Source organism: Haematobia irritans, chromosome 4 (genome assembly GCF_050003625.1).
Source record: "Haematobia irritans isolate KBUSLIRL chromosome 4, ASM5000362v1, whole genome shotgun sequence".
NCBI classification, from domain to species: domain Eukaryota; kingdom Metazoa; phylum Arthropoda; class Insecta; order Diptera; family Muscidae; genus Haematobia; species Haematobia irritans.
In genome coordinates, this window is record NC_134400.1 from 94,345,863 (window position 1) to 94,366,204 (window position 20,342).

The 20,342-nt window shown below is 35.4% G+C and overlaps 1 protein-coding gene across 1 annotated transcript in view; it reads left to right on the plus strand.

The window, feature by feature from the left end:
* Positions 1-20,342, plus strand: part of Dnah3 (dynein heavy chain 3, axonemal) — a 671,994-nt gene that overhangs the window by 126,613 nt on the left and 525,039 nt on the right. Inside the window, exon 17 of the mRNA XM_075308183.1 lies at positions 13,154-13,344. Within this exon, the coding sequence (XP_075164298.1) occupies positions 13,154-13,344 (191 nt within the window). The remainder of the gene's footprint in view (positions 1-13,153; positions 13,345-20,342) is intronic.

Sequence of the window (20,342 nt, forward strand, 5' to 3'; positions counted from 1 at the left end):
TGTAACTCCGCCGGAGTAATTCCATCAGGTCCAGGGGATTTGAATGGTCCAAAGCTATTTAGCGCCCATCTTATTCTAGTTTCCGATACAATGTCCTCGACAGGAAACGACCGCTGAGCAACTGTGGCACCGCCAGTACATGGTTCAACCGTCTGATTTCCAGGAAAATGTGTGTCCAATAGTACCTCCAGCGTCTCCTCACTGGACGTTGTCCAATTGCCCTCCGATGTTTTAATGAAACCTGGAGCGGAGTTGGTGGATGCTAGAATCTTCCGTAGTCTGGAAGCCTCGGACGTATTCTCAATACTGCTGCAGTAAGCATTCCAAGAGTTATGCTGAGCCTTTCTCAGTTCTCGCTTGTATCCTCTCAGATTCTTCTTGTAAGCGTCCCAGTCCTCAGGGGCTCTGGTGGACTTTGCCTTGTTAAAGAGCCTCCTGCAGGATTTCCTCATATTACTTATTTCCGTAGACCACCATGGTGGTCGATGTTTCCCCCTTGGCTTTCCTCTAGGGCATGCAGCTTTCAGTGAGATGTTGAAGGCCTTAGTAATCCGCTCCACTGCGTGTTCGATATCTTGCACATTTCTCATATTTGTCTCTGTTATTTCCGGTATCATCATATTGAACGATTCCCTATACCTATTCCAGTCAGCTTTCCTAACATTTGGCGGAAATATGATCTTGGTGATATGAACATCAAATTTGAAACTGATGTAGCGATGATCTGAGAAGCTGTGTTCACTTAAAACCTGCCACTCAGATATCATTTCATTCAGTTCTTGCGAGGCCAAGGTGATGTCCAAAACCTCTTGCCCGTTTTTAGTGACAAAGGTTGGGACATCTCCCTTGTTGCAAACTACCAGATTAGTACGCAAAATAAACTCTATTAGCGACTCTCCCCTTGCATTAGTATCACTACTTCCCCATATACTATGATGTGCATTCGCATCGCATCCCATAATGAGTTTCGTCTTTGTTTTCAGTGACTCCTCCACTAAGATCTTAACGGCATATGGAGGCATCTCCCTGTCATGTCCCATGTAGACCGAAGATACCCAATATTTGCATTTGGCTATTTCTAAACTTGCAACGACAGTGTCTGTATTGCACATTGAAGGAAGCAGAAACAAGTTGTGCTCGTTTTTAGCAATTATACAGGCTCGATTTACATCATTACCAGTATACTGCAATAGTTTGAACCCCGGAGTCAATTCAGTAAATCGTCAACAAAATCAAAAGTTGTGCACCGATTGTAATGAAATAAAGCTCATTTTATTCGAAATATATTTAAAGAATGAAAAAACTATGATTTTTGTCCGATTTGTATTTTTTAGAAATTTTTAAAGAACAAACATTTTTTGTGTTACATTTTTTTTCAAAACTTGAACGATCTCTAAAACTACTTGGACAATTGAAAAACAATGTAAGCTTAAAGCTTAAAGAGAATATTGTTTGGGGATTTCGGATTGTGTTTTTAATTTATTATGGTGAATCATTTTCAAGTTATTCCAAAATATGTAGCGGAAGTGTCTTAATTTTGAACATAACGGTATATCTCGAAAAGTTGAGGATTCAGCGACCTTCAATTAGTAAAAATTTGCTATAAATTTCAAATCAAAACAAAAAAAGTTAAATTTTGTTCCCTTGTTTTATAAATTCATTCATTAGAATTCGTTTGATTTTAGATTTGATTTGAAAAAGGTTTCATTTGGAATTCTCGAAAAATGTTTCACTTGATTTGGAAAAGGTTTCATTTGATTTGAAAAAAGTTTCCTTTGAAATGAAAAATCTTTTACTTGATTTGGAAAAGGGTTAATTTGATTTGAAAAATGTTTTATTTGAAGTGAATATGCTATATTCTGGGTTGTTGTGAAATTTTCCGTACGTCCGTCTGTTCAAATCACCCTAACTTTCGAACGAAACCAGCTATCGACTTGATACTTGACACAAGTAGGTTCTATTGATGTAGGTCGGATGGTATGGGTCATATCGAATACCGTTTAGGTATAGCCCCCATATAAACCGATCCACAGATTTATATCGCTGATCCTCTTGGAGAAGCAAATTTCATCCATTGGTACATAGTGTTAGTATATTACCTCTAACAACTGTGCAAAAATTGGTCCACATCGGTCCTCTAACAACTGTGCAAAAATTGGTCCACATCGGTCCACAATTATATATGGTGTGTTTGGGTGCATTTGCACAGAAGGTCTTGCAATTATCTCATCTGCGTATAATTTTTCGGTAATTTCTCCTTAAATTATTCACACATTAAATTTATAATTTTTTTGTTTTTAAATTTTTGAGACGAAAATTTCAAAATCTCCTGGTAGTGCTACGCCGTTAGCGCGTTTTCAAAGGACTTTAATAGCAAATGAAGAAAAAAAAAACCGGAAAACGAATGAATTCAAATTTGATTTCTAACATCAAGTACGCAAAACTATAATTTAAAAAAGTATTTTGTCCTAAAATAATCCTTATTTCAATTCTCCGCTTTCGCTCAGAATCAATACCAACACGCTTATCGTACACACCGCAAATGTATATTCTCCGTAGAATCAAATAAGATTAAGTTAATCTCCTATTTCTGCAAATATTGTCCGATTTGACCAAATTCTCGTATTGTCCAAGAGCCCACGATTTAGATTCTCCGGCCAGACGAAAGGTAAATTTAAAAAAATTATAAAATCAAATAATTTCTTTTAAATTGTTTGTATTACAAGAAAAAGTGCCAAGAACTAAAAAACCTCTGCGAAGGGAGAAAGATGTGAGGGAAGATGCAATTAGCCAGTAAAGATTTTTGTTTTTTATACCCTTCACCACTACTGTGGTACAGGGTATAATAAGTTTGTGCATTTGTATGTAACGCCAAGAAGGAAAAGTCTGAGACCCATCGTTTAGTATACCGATCGCCGTAGAATTAAATTCTGAGTCGATTTAGCGATGTCCGTCTGTCTGTCTGTCTGTCCGTCCGTCTGTCTGTCTGTTGATGTATTTTTGTGTGCAAAGTACAGCTCGCAGTTTTAGTCCGATTGTCCTAAAATTTGGTGTAGGGTCCTGTTTCGGCTCAAAGACGATCCCTATTGATTTTGGAAAAAATCGGTTCAGATTTAGATATAGCTGCCATATATATTTTTCACCGATCTGGTCATAATTGGCGTGTATATCAACCGATCTTCCTCAAATTCCGTACATCTGAATATTTTATGAGTCTCGAAAAACTTGCAAAATATCAGCCAAATCGGTTCAGATTTAGATATAGCTCCCATATATAGCTTTCGCCCGATTTACACTCATATGACCACAGAGGCCAATTTTTTGCTCCGATTTAGTTGAAATTTTGCACAGGAAGTAGAATTAGCATTGTAGCTATGCGTGTCAAATTTGGTTGAAATCGGTTCAGATTTAGATATATCTCCCATATATAGCTTTCGCCAGATTTACACTCATATGACCGTAGAGGCCAATTTTTAACTCCGATTTAGTTGAAATTTTACACAGGGAGTAGAATTAGCATTGTAGCTATGCGTGCCAAATTTGGTTGAAATCGGTTCAGATTTAGATATAGCTCCCATATATATGTTTTTCTGATTTCGACAAAAATGGTCAAAATACCAACATTTTCCTTGTAAAATCGCCACTGCTTAGTCGAAAAGTTGTAAAAATGACTCTAATTTTCCTAAACTTCTAATGCATATACACAGTCTTACACAAGTTTACATACCTTTGAGTTTTTAATCTTCTAACTAAACATGTTTCTTGTTGTTGTTTATAAACCACACCAAAAAAAATTTCTTAAAAGTTAACAAATACTTTGTTTTTAAAATTATTTTACAAAAATTAAAGCATGTATATGCATAGTTTATAATATTTTATTATTTAAAGAAAATACAAATTCTTTAATCGTATGTAAACTTGTGTGAGACTGTGTATATCGAGCGATAAATCATAAATAAACTTTTGCGAAGTTTTCTTAAAATTGCTCCAGATTTAAATGTTTCCCATATTTATTTTTTACTAACATTGCGTTCCACCCTAGTGCATTAGCCGACTTAAATTTTGAGTCTATAGATTTTGTAGAAGTCTTATCAAATTCTGCCCAGATCGAGTGATATTTAAATGTATGTATTTGGGACAAACCTTTATATATAGCCCCAACACATTTGACGGATGTGATATGGTATCGAAAATTTAGATCTACAAAGTGGTGCAGGGTATAATATATTCGGCCCCGCCCGACTTTAGACTTTCCTTACTTGTTTTTTACTAACATTGTGTTCCACCCTAGTGCATTAGCCGACTTAAATTTTGAGTCTATAGATTTTGTAGAAGTCTATCAAATTCTGCCCAGATCGAGTGATATTTAAATGTATGTATTTGGGACAAACCTTTATATATAGCCCCAACACATTTGACGGATGTGATATGGTATCGAAAATTTAGATCTACAAAGTGGTGCAGGGTATAATATAGTCGGCCCCGCCCGACTTTAGACTTTCCTTACTTGTTATACCCACCACCATAGGATGGGGGGTATATTAACTTTGTCATTCCGTTTGTAACACATCGAAATATTGCTCTAAGACCCCATAAAGTATATATATTCTGGGTCGTGGTGAAATTCTGAGTCGATCTGAGCATGTCCGTCCGTCCGTCCGTCCGTCCGTCCGTCCGTCTGTTGAAATCACGCTAACTTCCGAACGAAACAAGCTATCGACTTGAAACTTGGCACAAGTAGTTGTTATTGATGTAGGTCGGATGGTATTGCAAATGGGCCATATCGGTCCACTTTTACGTATAGCCCCCATATAAACGGACCCCAAAATTTGGCTTGCGAGGCCTCTAAGAGAAGCAAATTTCATCCGATCCGGCTGAAATTTGGTACATGGTGTTAGTATATGGTCTCTAACAACCATGCAAAAATTGGTCCACATCGGTCCATAATTATATATAGCCCCCATATAAACCGATCCCCCGATTTGGCTTGCAAGGCCCCTAAGAGAAGCAAATTTCATCCGATCCGGCTGAAATTTGGTACATGGTGTTAGTATATGGTCTCTAACAACCATGCAAAAATTGGTCCACATCGGTCCATAATTATATATAGCCCCCATATAAACCGATCCCCCGATTTGGCTTGCGAGGCCCCTAAGAGAAGCAAATTTCATCCGATCCGGCTGAAATTTAGTACATGGTGTCAGTATATGGTCTCTAACAACCATGCAAAAATTGGTCCACATCGGTCCATAATTATATATAGCCCCCATATAAACCGATCCCCCGATTTGGCTTGCGAGGCCTCTAAGAGAAGCAAATTTCATCCGATCCGGCTGAAATTTGGTACATGGTGTTAGTATATGGTCTCGAACAACCATGCAAAAATTGGTCCACAGCGGTCCATAATTATATATAGCCCCCATATAAACCGATCCCCCGATTTGGCTTGCGAGGCCTCTAAGAGAAGCAAATTTCATCCGATATGGCTGAAATTTGGTACGTGATGTTAGTATATGGTCTCTAACAACCATGCAAAAATTGGCCCACATCGGTTCATAATTATATATAGCCCCCATATAAACCGATCACCAGATTTGACCTCCGGAACCTCTTGGAAGACCAAAATTCATCTGATTCAGTTGAAATTTGGTACGTGGTGTTAATATGTGGCCTCAAAGCTCCATAATTATATATAGGCCCCATATAAACCGATCCCCAGATTTGACCTCCAGAGCCCCTTGGAAGAGCAAAATACTTCCCATTCGGTTGAAATTTGGTACGTGATGTTAGTATATGGTATCCAACAACCATGCAGGAATAAGAAGTTTTAAGATACCACAACCCAAGTAATTCGATTGTGGATGACAGTCTTTTGTAGAAGTTTCTACGCAATCCATGGTGGTGGGTACATAAGATTCGGCCTGGCCGAACTTGCGGCCGTATATACTTGTTTTTTACTAACATTGTGTTCCACCCTAGTGCATTAGCCGACTTAAATTTTGAGTCTATAGATTTTGTAGAAGTCTATCAAATTCTGCCCAGATCGAGTGATATTTAAATGTATGTATTTGGGACAAACCTTTATATATAGCCCCAACACATTTGACGGATGTGATATGGTATCGAAAATTTAGATCTACAAAGTGGTGCAGGGTATAATATAGTCGGCCCCGCCCGACTTTAGACTTTCCTTACATATTTTTTGTATACCCTCCATCATAGGATGGGGGTATATTAACTTTGTCATTCCGTTTGTAACACATCGAAATATTGCTCTAAGACCCCATAAAGTATATATATTCTGGGTCGTGGTGAAATTCTGAGTCGATCTAAGCATGTCCGTCCGTCCGTCCGTCTGTTGAAATCACGCTAACTTCCGAACGAAACAAGCTATCGACTTGAAACTTGGCACAAGTAGTTGTTATCGATGTAGGTCGGATGGTATTGAAAATGGGACATATTGGTCCACTTTTACGTATAGCCCCCATATAAAGGGACCCTCAGATTTGGCTTGTAGAGCCTCTAACAGAAGCATATTTCATCCGATCCGGCTGAAATTTGGTACATGATGTTGGTATATGGTCTCTAACAACCATGCAAAAATTGGTCCACATCGTTCCATAATTATATATAGACCCCATATAAACCGATCTCCAGATTTGGCTTGCGAAGCCTCAAAGAGGAGCAAATTGCATCCGATCCGGCTGAAATTTGGTACATGGTATTGGTATATGGTCTCTAACAACCGTGCAAAAATTGGTCCACATCGGTCCATAATTATATATGGCGCCCATATAAACCGATCCCCAGATTTGGCTTGCGAAGCCAAAAATAATCTACCAAAATTTTATTTCTATAGAAAATTTTGTCAAAATTTTATTTCTATAGAAAATTTTGTCAAAATTTTATTTCTAGAGAAAATTTTTTTAACATTTTTTTCGGTTCATAATAAAATTTTTATCATTGTCAAAATTTTATTTCTATAGAAAATTTTGTCAAAATTTTATTTCTATAGAAAATTTTGTTCAAATTTTATTCGGTTCATAATCATAGTTGCCACTCGAGCCAAAAATAATCTACCAAGATTTTATGTCTATAGAAAATTTTGTCAAAAGTTTATTTCTATAGAAAATTTTGTTAAAATTTTATTTCTGTAGAAATTTTTGTCAAAATTTTCTTTCTATAGAAAATTTTGTCAGCATTTTTATTTCTATAGAAAATTTTGTGAACATTTTATTTCTATAGAAAATTTTGTTAAAATTTTATTTCTGTAGAAAAATTTGTCAAAATTTTATGTCTGCTTTGTCAAACTGAATTATTACGTATTGGATTGATCTTTTTTGATTTAATATATATCACGTATGTACTTACATACAATTTAGAAGATGGTGTTAGGAGGTTTTAAGATACCTTGCCATCGGCAAGCGTTACCGCAACTTAAGTAATTCGACTGTGGATGGCAGTGTTTAGATGAAGTTTCTAAGCAATCCATGATGGAGGGTACATAAGCTTCGGCCTGGCCGAACTTACGGCCGTATATACTTGTTTTGAGTTAGTCTTGAATAAAATTGATTTTACATCCTGTAAAAGAATCAACTGTTATCACAAAAAGTTTTCACTTTTCTGCCAAACAATCTTCCTTACAGCGTAAAGCAAATATTTGCTTATATAAAATTTCGTTTGGGAGTAAAGAATATATAATTTTACAATTAAGAATATATTTTTTTTTGGCGTATACGATAGTATTTTTTCAGTGAATAATTTCGCCCATTATTTTCTCTTGGTATTGCATTTTCCCTCTTTTAATATCAAATATTTCACTTGCATCACATTACTCAGGGTAAATCTTTACGTTACTAGAGCTTTGGTATTCGTTAATCAACTTCAAATATTATGTTTCGCTGAACTGTAAATATGAGAAATATAATTTCATAAAACGCCCCCTTTAATTAATGTGCAAAATTCCCATAAGCGTCATCACAGTCACTATGACATCCACTTTCGAAGTGTTGTTGCATTTAGCAAATTAGTCCCAACTTCACTCTACTCCCAACGACATAAAATTGTGTAAAGCCCTTCAAAATTCGAAAGAGCATCAATGTACTCCATAAGCAATTTGCTTTAGTCTGCACTGTGGACATATGGCTATGGGAAACTTTGACATCGTGCCGGGTAAAATGGATTTCAGGAGATGTAAAAAGTTTTTCAAATCAAGAGACCGGGACGGATTGCCTATTGGCATATTACGAGTCGAAAACTTGCAAAATTAGATATACGCAATAACTTTTGATTTTTATTATAAATTAGGTTTCACTGCTTGGTGAACGTTCATCATTAACAGATTAAATATTTCAACGCAGCTGCTTTTGGCAAACAAGTACCATGAAATATGTTTAATTATTTAATTTCAATGTAATTACATTCAATCATGCGTAGGATTAATATAAAATTTTATTAAACACCCTCATGACAGCCATATTGAAAATAGTATTAAGTCAACGATTGCAACAGACGGCTGGCAATTATCCACGGGATAATTCTTTTTGTGTAGGTGTGAGAAATTATGACAGGCTCAACGACTTTCTTTGGCATTAACAACTCCGGAATAGAAGGGAACTAATATAGCATTGTAAGCCTAGCAAAAATGAACAAGTATATACAGTCGTAAATTCGGCCAGGCCGAAGCTTATGTACCCTCCACCATGGATTGCGTAGAAACTTCTACTGAAGACTGTCATCCACAATCGAATTACTTGGGTTGCGATAACCGAAGACAAAGTATCTTAAAACTTCCTAATACCACGTATGGACTACGTGGTATATATTAAACTTAAAATGGCCCATTAAATATGTATATAATTACGTTTGACAAAATTTTCTATAGAAATAAAATTTTGACAAAATAAAATTTTGACAACATTTTCTATAGAAGTAAAATTTGGACAAAATTTTCTATAGAAATACGATTTTAACAAAATTTTCTATAGAAATAAAATTTGACAAAATTTTCTATAGGAATAAAATTTCGACAAAATTTTCTATAGAAATAAAATTTTGACAAAATTTTCTATAGAAATAAAATTTTGCTAGCTTATTTTTGCTCGAGTGGCAAGCATGATTATGAACCGATATGGACCAATTTTTGTGTGATTGGGAATCGGCTATATATAACCATAGACCGATATCGACCAATTTTGGCATGGTTATTAGCGGCCTTATACTAACACCACGTTGCAAATTTCAACCGGATCGGATGAATTTTGCTCCTCCAAGAGGCTCTGGAGATCAAATCTGGGGAACGGTTTATATGGGGGCTATATATAATTATGGACCGATATGGAGCGTGTTTGTTAGAGACCACATTCTAACATAATGTTCCAAATTTCAACCGGATCGGATGAATTTTGTTCCTATAAGAGGCTCCGGAAGACAAATCTGGGGATCGATTTATATGGGGGGCTATATATAATTATGGACCGATATGGCCCAATTCTTGCATGGTTATTAGAGACCATATACTAACACCTCGTACCAAATTTCAATTGGATCGGATGACTTTTGCTCCTCTAAGAGGCTCCGGAGGTAAAATCTGGGGATCGGTTTATATGGGGGCTATATATAATTATGGGCCGACGTGGACCAATTTTTGCATGGTCATTAGAGAACATATATCAACACCACGTACCAAATTTCAGCCGGATCGGATGAAATTTGGTTCTCTTAGAGGCTCCACAAGCCAAATCGGGGGATCGGTTTATATGGGGGGCTATATATAATTATGGCCCGATATGGACCAATTTCTGCATGGTTGTTAGAGAACATATACCAACACCATGTACCAAATTTCAGCCGGATCAGATGAAATTGGCTTCTCTTAGAGCAATCGCAAGCCAAATTTGGGGGTCCGTTTATATGAAGGCTATACGTAAAAGTGGACTGATATGGCCCATTTGAATTACCATCCGACCTACATCAATAACAACTACTTGTGCCAAGTTCCAAGTCGATAGCTTGTTTCGTTCGGAAGTTAGCGTGATTTCAACAGACGGACGGACGGACGGACGGACGGACGGACGGACGGACGGACGGACATGCTCAGATCGACTCAGAATTTCACCACGACCCAGAATATATATACTTTATGGGGTCTTAGAGCAATATTTCGATGTGTTGCAAACGGAATGACAAAGTTAATATACCCCCATCCTATGGTGGAGGGTATAAAAAAAAGTAAGTAAAGTCTAAAGTCTTTCAAATTTGTATCTTGACCGATTTGGATAAAATTTTTTGTACTTCTACAAAATCTCTAACAATTTTAATGCAATAATAATAACATACATAATATTCGAGATATAGGACAATTTGAGTAATATTTATAATTTTGGCTACTTAGTGGCGATTTTACATACTGAAAAAAATATTGTCTTGAGGCCAAAGATTTCATGACCTTAAAATACGATTTTTGTCTTTTTGCATCTTGACTACAAAGCAAAAAATCGTTCAAAAATATGACATGTTTTTTAACAATTATTAAGATTCGCTTCCTAGAAGCAAGTACACAAAACCCAAATTTAAAAGAGAATTGTGTCTTAAAAGTATCCTTACTTGTATTTTTTAAAGTAAAGACAGAATCTTTGGAACCGGGCATGCTTTTTTTCAGTGTGGGGAAATCATAACAGAATTTTGTGTAAAATGGGGGTATTTTGGTCATATTTTTATAAACCGGAAAAACAAATGTACGGAGGCTTTATCTAAATCGATGCGTATATATGGGAGCTTCCATTTTTGGCAACAAAAAGTTTGTTAGCATCGAACGATAGCGATCGCCATTCACCGTAACGTTGCGTCCAACAGCATCTTTGAAAAAATACGGTCCAATGATTCCACCAGCGTACAAACCACACCAAACAGTGCATTTTTCGGGATGCATGGGCAGTTCTTGAACGGCTTCTGGTTGCTCTTCACTCCAAATGCGGCAATTTTGCTTATTTACGTAGCCATTCAACCAGAAATGAGCCTCATCGCTGAACAAAATTTGTCGATAAAAAAGCGGATTTTCTGCCAACTTTTCTAGGGCCCATTCACTGAAAATTCGACGTTGTGGCAGATCGTTCGGCTATTCATGATGAAATGTCAAAGCATACTGAGCATCTTTCTCTTTGACACCATGTCTGAAATCCCACGTGATCTGTCAAATACTAATGCATGAAAATCCTAACCTCAAAAGAATCACCCTTTATATCTAAATCTGAACCGATTTGGCTGATATTTTTCGTATTTCACGAGAGCTCCAAACCATTTGGCAGTACAAAATTTTAAGAAAATACGTTGATAAATACGTCAATTATGACCAGATATTTTTCAAAATCAATAGCGATCGTCTTTGATCCAATGTAAAACTCTGTGCCAAATTTGAGGACGATCGGATTTAAACTGCGAGCTGTACTTTGCACACGAAATTACATATATAGATAGACAGACGGACATCGCTAAATCGACTCTGAATTTAATTCAAAGATGGTTCTCATACCTTTCCTTTTCTGCGTTACATACAAATGCACAAACTTATTATACCCTGTAACACAGTAGTGGTGAAGGGTATAATTACCCTTCAAACATTTGCACTCACATTTGACTCACAAATGATTCTTCCAACTGATTAAATCAATCATATAAGATATCATTTTGGAGTCAAATATGAGTATTCTGTATAAAGAAAGTGTGCCCTCAAAATGATTTGTATCTATGACTCTTTAAATAATCATTTTTGTGATTGATTTTGCATTTCGCAGAAATATTCGTTTATACGTCTTTACATGTAATGTTTTCTTTTTTAGTTTTTTATATTATATAATATTTTGTATGATTACATATGAATTAAGAAAAAAAAACTTAAAGAAAAATATGGTAAAAATGCATTATAAATTATATGGTCCTATTGTGTTAGCATATTTTATTCAACTGGAAAAATATGTATTCTATTTCTCAGACATACAAATTGTCAAACCAAATAAACAACAAACGATGATTTATCAATTACATGCATGCTTATTTGATGAGCGTTAGCTTTTTTCTACTGTCGTCGCATAAGTTAGTCATTAATGACTTATATGTGTGCTTGTTTGACGACCGCTTTTTGCAAACTAACTCGGAAATGAAATCAATCATAAATATGACTTTTTAATAATTCTTTTAAGCGTCGCGTATATGAAAATCAGCAAATTGAAATAAAAATGATTACAAATATACTCTTTAATGAGTTTCATCATACAATCTTAAGTGATTAAGAAAATATTGTACAAAATGAGTTATAAAAATGAGAACGTCACATTTTTGAATATCTAAAGAGTAAAAAATTACTCATGATTATAATTAATCCATAATTGAACATCAGTCGGAGTCATAAAATAGTCATTCCAATGATCAATCATCCTAAGACTCTCAGAATGTTTGGAGGGTACTAACTTATTATTAGTTCCAACACAGAAGAAAATTTATTGGAACCCTACGGGAAATTGGTGCAAATTGCCACTGATGAACCCATCGCAGAACTGGTACCGGAGCTCCAGTTAGTTGCTATACTCATATTTATTGATTCCCGTACTCGCTTGATATTAATCTTATTGGATCTACACAATTAGTGAAATAAAATTATCAGAATAACCTATTGTTCGACATAATTCAAGTTTTTTTTTTTCATTTTGAATGCGATTCGGATGCCCAAAATGAAACAGATTTCTAAGAGTTTGTCCGAGAGTAGTTCCTGAGGACCTGTCTATAGGGTGCTCCTGCTAAATTGTCCCAGGACATGTCCTTTGGAATGAGTCCAAGACGTGTCCTAAAGTGTAAATTTACTCCGTCAATGACAAACCCATGTTAAAGTAACCTGTCCCTTCCACACGTTTTGACCAGAACTGGGACTGGTCCATACACACCAGGGACTAGTCTGGTACAGGTCCTATAGTTGTTCCATTTCCCGTAGAGAAGTTTTGACAAATATATTTCGGGCGACTAAAAAAATATTTAACAGTACCGGAAAAATATTGAGACTTTATTGAGAACTTGAAATTGAAAATTTCTATTCTCTGTGTGTTTATATTTTGTATTCATATCACAGGGTTAATTTTGTGTTTTCTTTTCTTTTTTTTTGCAGTCCATTGAAAATATCATGAAACGGCTACGCTCCATTATTGAGGAAATATATGTGTTACGTGATTTCGTTCCATTGAATCTATTCATGTTGGATAATCGTCATGTTAAGCACTCGATTGTGATGTTGATACAACAAATTTATGATTTCATAATTGACTTTTATATGGCAGTCAATCTCAATGAAAACCGTGCGTAAGTATATATATATATATCTCAGATCCAAGGACACAAAACAGAGACAATTGAATTTTTATTTATTATTACATCAATACATCTTCAAAACAGAACGCTTCTGTAAAATTTACTCCTAACAAACATTCTGCTTCAACCATATAGATAATTTATTCAATCAAAATATTTAACGAGCAAATATGTTATACGTACTTCAACCCTGGTGTTTTTATTTTATTTCATTTCATAATTTCAATCTCACATATCCAATATATATTTTTAAATCCATAGATTTTTAAACATCTATTTTCTAACTTCAGTCCAAAACATATTAAAATTGCCAAGTACACACAGAGAAGGAATATGATCACCTCAACCATGTTCCCAGAGCAAAATGTTACTTTTTCACGGAAAACATGTAGCATGTTTGTCGAAACCATATCTTTCATAATTTTCTCGGAAATTATGTATCTGATTTCGGAAAGCATGCTATGTTTGACGAGAAAAGAAAATTTTTGCGACAATAATGCTATATGGTCGCTGTGAAAAAGAAACATGGTGCTCTTGAAACATGTTTGAGGTGATCATATTCCTTCTCTGGGTGTATGCACACAGGCGTTCCCACACTGTTAGAAAAATATGTTTTTCATATGTTCCGATATAAACAAAATGTGTTTCGGGCACAATTTTAAAACAATATATTTAAGTGCAAACATGTAATGTTCCTAAACTAACACTAAATGTTTCTTAATATGTTAGAATATATTATGTTTGGGGGATGAATGTTTCATAAAAATCATATGTGTGAATGCAAACATATATAAATTTAAAAATTTTGACGAAACATACATATGTTGTGATATTTTATTCAAAGCGACAGAGAGAGTATAGAGAAAGAAATAGAGATGGAAACCGGAAGAGTTGACGAAAGATATCAACATAACGCAGCGAAAGAATCAAAATAGAACAATTTCTGTGAAACCGCTTGTATGTTGTTTCGGAAAACTGTTTTATGATAAGGCCAAAAACTTGATATGCTTAAGTCTAAATATTATTTAATTTGAATAAAGAGAATAGACATTCGGAACCAAGAGAATAGACATTTGAAAAACAAACAGAATATGTCCTCGCCTTGAGAGCAGCATTTTATGTATGTGTGGACATGTGTTTTGTTTATCATTTTGGCATTATGGGCACAATTTGTTTCTTGGTTCGTTAAAAGAAATCAGGGGTCTTCATAAAAATAACGAAAGGGCACTATTTCAGAGTTGGGACAGTAAAATGAAATAAGGAGGAAATAGTGAAAAATTACACAGTAAAATGTATAAAAACAAAGTTTAGTTCCTCTTTATTAATAAGTAGTCCACGAGGAGTTGACGGACACCTTCACATATAAAAGCGGGCATTAAGTTCGAGTTTTGCAGCTAAAACAATTTAAAAAGTTTATTTTCTTTAAAATTAACTATTAAAGAAAAATAAAAGGTGTTTTAGAGCGATGGTGTTCACGCCTAAATAAATTTATGTTTATATTATAAAATTATTTATGTATGTTTATATTCGACTCCACCTTCTTCTTTTGTTAGAGTTTTTGAATTCCTTCCAAATTTTAAAGTTTTGTACCAAAAACAGTTTTTATACCCTTCACCACTACAGTGGTACAGGGTATAATAAGTTTGTGCATTTGTATGTAACGCCAAGAAGGAAAAGTCTGAGACCCATCGTTTAGTATACCGATCGTCTTAGAATTAAATTCTGAGTCGATTTAGCGATGTCCGTCTGTCTGTCTGTCTGTCTGTTGATGTATTTTTGTGTGCAAAGTACAGCTCGCAGTTTTAGTCCGATTGTGCTAAAATTTGGTATAGGTTCCTGTTTCGGCTCAAAGACGATCCCTATTGATTTTGGAAAAAATCGGTTCAGATTTAGATATAGCTGCCATATATATTTTTCACCGATCTGGTCATAATTGGCGTGTATATCAACCGATCTTCCTCAAATTCCGTACATCCGAATATTTTATGAGTCTCGAAAAACTTGCAAAATATCAGCCAAATCGGTTCAGATTTCGATATAGCTCCCATATATAGCTTTCGCCCGATTTACACTCAAATGACCACATCAATTGTTTTGCTCCGATTTAGTTGAAATTTTTCGCAGGGAGTAGAATTAGCATTGTAGCTATGCGTGCCAAATTTGGTTGAAATCGGTTCAGATTTAGGTATATCTCCCATATATAGCTTTCGCCTGATTTACACTCATATGACCACAGAGGCCAATTTTTAACTCCGATTTAGTTGAAATTTTGCACAGAGAGTAGAATTATCATTGTAGCTATGCGTGCCAAATTTGGTTGAAATCGGTTCAGATTTAGATATAGCTCCCATATATAGCTTTCGCCCTATTTACTCTCATATGACCACAGAGGCCAATTTTTAACTCCGATTTATTTGAAATTTTGCACAGGTAGTAGAATTAGCATTGAAGCTATGCGTGCCAAATTTGGTTGACATCGGTTCAGATTTAGATATAGCTCCCATATATATGTTTTTCTGATTTCGACAAAAATGGTCAAAATACCAACATTTTCCTTGTAAAATCGCCACTGCTTAGTCGAAAAGTTGTAAAAATGACTCTAATTTTCCTAAACTTCTAATACATATATATCGAGCGATAAATCATAAATAAACTTTTGCGAAGTTTCTTTAAAATTGCTTCAGATTTAAATGTTTCCCATATTTATACCCTTCACCACTACTGTGGTACAGGGTATAATAAGTTTGTGCATTTGTATGTAACGCCAAGAAATAGTGGTCATAGACCCATCTTTTAGTATACCGATCGGCTTAGAATTAAACTCTGAGTCGATTTAGCGATGTCCGTCTCTCTGTCTGTCTGTCTGTCCTTCCGTCTGTCTGTATATGTAATTTTGTGCACAAAGTACAGCTCGCAATTTAAGTCCGATCGTCCTCAAATTTGGCATAGAGCCGTTTCTTGGGACAGAGACAATCGCTATTGGTTTTGGAAAAAATCGGTTCAGATTTAGATATAGCTGCCATATATATTTATCCCCGATTTGGTCATAGCTAGCGTGTTTATCAACCGATTTTCTTGAAATACCGTACATCCAAATATTTTATGAATCTTGAAAATCTTGCAAAACATCAGCCAAATCGGTTCAGATTTAGATATAGCTCCCATATATATCTTTCGTCCGATTTAGACTCATATGACCACAGAGGCCAAAGTTTACTACCGATCTTCGTGAAATTTTGCACAGAGGGTAGAATTGACATTCTTCCAATGCTTGGTAAATTTGATTGAAATCGGTTCAAATTTAGATATAGCTCCCATATATATCTTTCGTCCGATTTGAACTTATATGGCCACAAAAGCCAGAGTTTTGCCGTGATTTGCTTCAAATTTTGCACAAGGGGTACGTTTAATAGTATCGTTAAGTGTGTCAAATTTTGTTAAAATCGGTTCAGATTTAGATATAGCTCACATATATATCTTTCTCCCGATTTGGACTTTTATGGTCTCAAAAGCCAGAGTTTTGCCCTGACTTAATTCAAATTTTGCACAAGCGGTACTTTTATCGATACTATTGTATGTGCCAAATATTGTCAAAATCGATTCAGATTTAGATATAGCTTCTATATATATCTTTCGTCCGATTTGAACTTATACGGCCTCAAAATCCAGGGGTTTGCCGCACAAATTTCGCACAAGGGGTATGTTTAGTAGTATCGGTAATTGTGCCAAATTTGGTTGAAATCGGTTCAGATTTAGATATGGCTCCCATATATATCTTCCATCCGATTTGCACTCATATGACCAGGGGGGCCAAAGTTATACTCCCATTTACGTGAAATTTCGCATAGATAGCAGATTTATTACTCTAACTATATATGTAAAATTTAGTCAAAATCGGTTCAGATTATATATATAGCTCCCATATATATGTACACCAGAGTTGGGGAAATATGGTAGACTGTTACACATTTTAGACCCACTTTCAATGGAAGTTTCCTCCAATTAACTGGATAGCGTTAGCCGATTTAAATTTTAATTCTAGGGATTTTGTAGAAGTAAAAAAATTGTCTCCTTTTTATAGCTTCCAGCAAATGTGAAGTAGTTGAGATGGTAACACAAATTTTGGCCTACATAGGGGTGAAGGGTATAATATAGTCGGCTCCGCTCGACTTTAGACTTTACTTACTTGTTTGTTACAAAATTGTTATTTTTGCAATAAAAAAATAATAATTTATCCAAAAATCAGTCAATTTCGTTTATATCAAGCACTGTTACTGACTATAAATCTTTAATAACCCACATTTCGAAGTTTCTTTATAAAAATTTAATATAGTATAAATATAAATTAAAACAAGTATATACTGCCATAAGTTCGGCCAGGCCGAAGCTTATGTACCCTCCATCATGGATTGCGTAGAAACTTCTTCTAAACACTGCCACCCACAATCGAATTACTTAAGTTGCGGTAATGCTTGCCGATGGAAAGGTATCTTAAAACCTCCTAACACCATCTTCTAAATTGTATGTAAGTCCATACGTGGTATATATTAAATATAAAAAAAGATCGATCCAATACGTATATAATTCAGTTTGACAAAGTAGACATAACATTTTGATAAAATTTTCTACAGAAATAAAATTTTAACAAAATTTTCTATAGAAATAAAATTTTCTATAGAAATAAAAATTTTCACAAAATTTTCTATAGAAAGAAAATTTTGACAAAAATGTCTACAGAAATAAAATTTTAACAAAATTTTCTATAGAAATACAATTTACAATTACTATTAATGTATTACTATTTTTAAGAACAATACGATTTATTGGCCACGAAGGCTTACTGTATTGGTAAATAAATGAAATGAAATGAAATGAAATAAACTTTTGACAAAATTTTCTATAGAAATAAAATCTTGGTAGATTATTTTTGGCTCGAGTGGCAACCATGATTATGAACCGAATAAAATTTGAACAAAATTTTCTATAGAAATAAAATTTTGACAATGATGAAAATTTTATTATGAACCGAATAAAATTTTAACAAAATTTTCTCTAGAAATACAATTTTGACAAAATTTTCTATAGAAATAAAATTTTGGTAGATTATTTTTGGCTCTAGTGGCAACCATGATTATGAACCAATATGGACCAATTTTTGTGTGATTGGACCAATTTTGGTATGGTTGTTAGCGACCATATACTAACACCACGTTCCTAATTTGAACCGGATCGGATGAATTTTGCCCCTCCAAGAGGCTCCGGAGGTCAAATCTGGAGATCGGTTTATATGGGGTCTATATATAATTATGGACCGATATGGACCAATTTTTGCACGGTTGCTAGAGACCATATACCAATACCATGTACCAAATTTCAGTCGGTTCGGATGAAATTTGCTTCTCTTAGAGGCTCCGCAACCCAAATCTGGGGATCGGTTTATATGTGCGCTATATATAAGTATGGACCGATGTGGATCAATTTTTGCACGGTTGCTAGAGACCATATACCAATACCATGTACCAAATTTCAGCCGGATCGGATGCAATTTGCTTATCTTTGAGGCCTCGCAAGCCAAATCTGGAGATCGGTTTATATGGGGGCTATATATAATTATGGACCGATGTGGACCAATTTTTGCATGATTGTTAAAGACCATATACCAACATCATGTACCAAATTTCAGCCGGATCGGATGAAATATGCTTCTCTTAGAGGCTCCACAAGCCAAATCTGGGGATCGGTTAATATGGGGGCTATATATAATTAAGGACCGATATGGACCAATTTTTGCATGGTTATTAGACACCATATACCAACACCATGTACCAAATTTCAGCCGGATCGGATGAAATATGCTTCTCTTAGAGGCTCCACAAACCAAATCTGGGGATCGGTTTATATGGGGGCTATATATAATTATGGACCGATGTGGACCAATTTTTGCATGGTTGTTAGAGACCATATACCAACATCATGTACCAAATTTCAGCCGGATCGGATGAAATTTGCTTCTCTTTGAGGCTCCGCAAGCCAAATCTGGGGATCGGTTTATATGGGAGCTATATATAATTATGGACCGATGTCGACCAATATTGGCATGAATGTTAGAGACTATATACTAACACCATGTACCAAATTTCAGCCGGATTGGATTAAATAGGCTTCTCTTAGAGGCTCCACAAGCCAAATCTGGGGATCGGTTTATATGGGGGCTATGTATAATTAAGGACCGATATGGACCAATTTTTGCATGGTTGTTAGAGACCATATACCAACACCACGTACCAAATTTCAGCCGGATCGGATGAAATATGCTTCTGTTAGAGGCTCCACAAGCCAAATCTGAGGGTCCCTTTATATGGGGGCTATACGTAAAAGTGGACCGATATGGCCCATTTTCAATACCATCCGACCTACATCGATAAAAACAACTTGTGCCAAGTTTCAAGTCGATAGCTTGTTTCGTTCGGAAGTTAGCGTGATTTCAACAGACGGACGGACGGACGGACATGCTTAGATCGACTCAGAATTTCACCACGACCCAGAATATATATACTTTATGGGGTCTTAGAGCAATATTTCGATGTGTTACAAACGGAATGACAAAGTTAATATACCCCCATCCTATGATGGAGGGTATAAAAAAAGTGTTCGGTCGGAGCAGGGATTGAACCCACGACCCTTTGCATGCAAGTCAGACATGCTGACCACTGCTCCACGTGGCAAACAAATGTATGTTTCTGTTAAATAATGTTATGTTTGCATGGGCTCGTGGGCGCTGCAAACTATGCTACATAAATATAAATATAACGTATAACGATAATTATCTACTGGTCACTATAACAGCTACGTAGCCCAGTGGATAGTGTGTTGGTTTACAAACTGTATGGTCCTCTGTTCGATTCTCCGTCCAGGCGAAAAGTAAAATTTAAATAATTTATAAAAGCGAATAATTTCTTCAACATTATTTGTATTACAGAAAAAGGTGC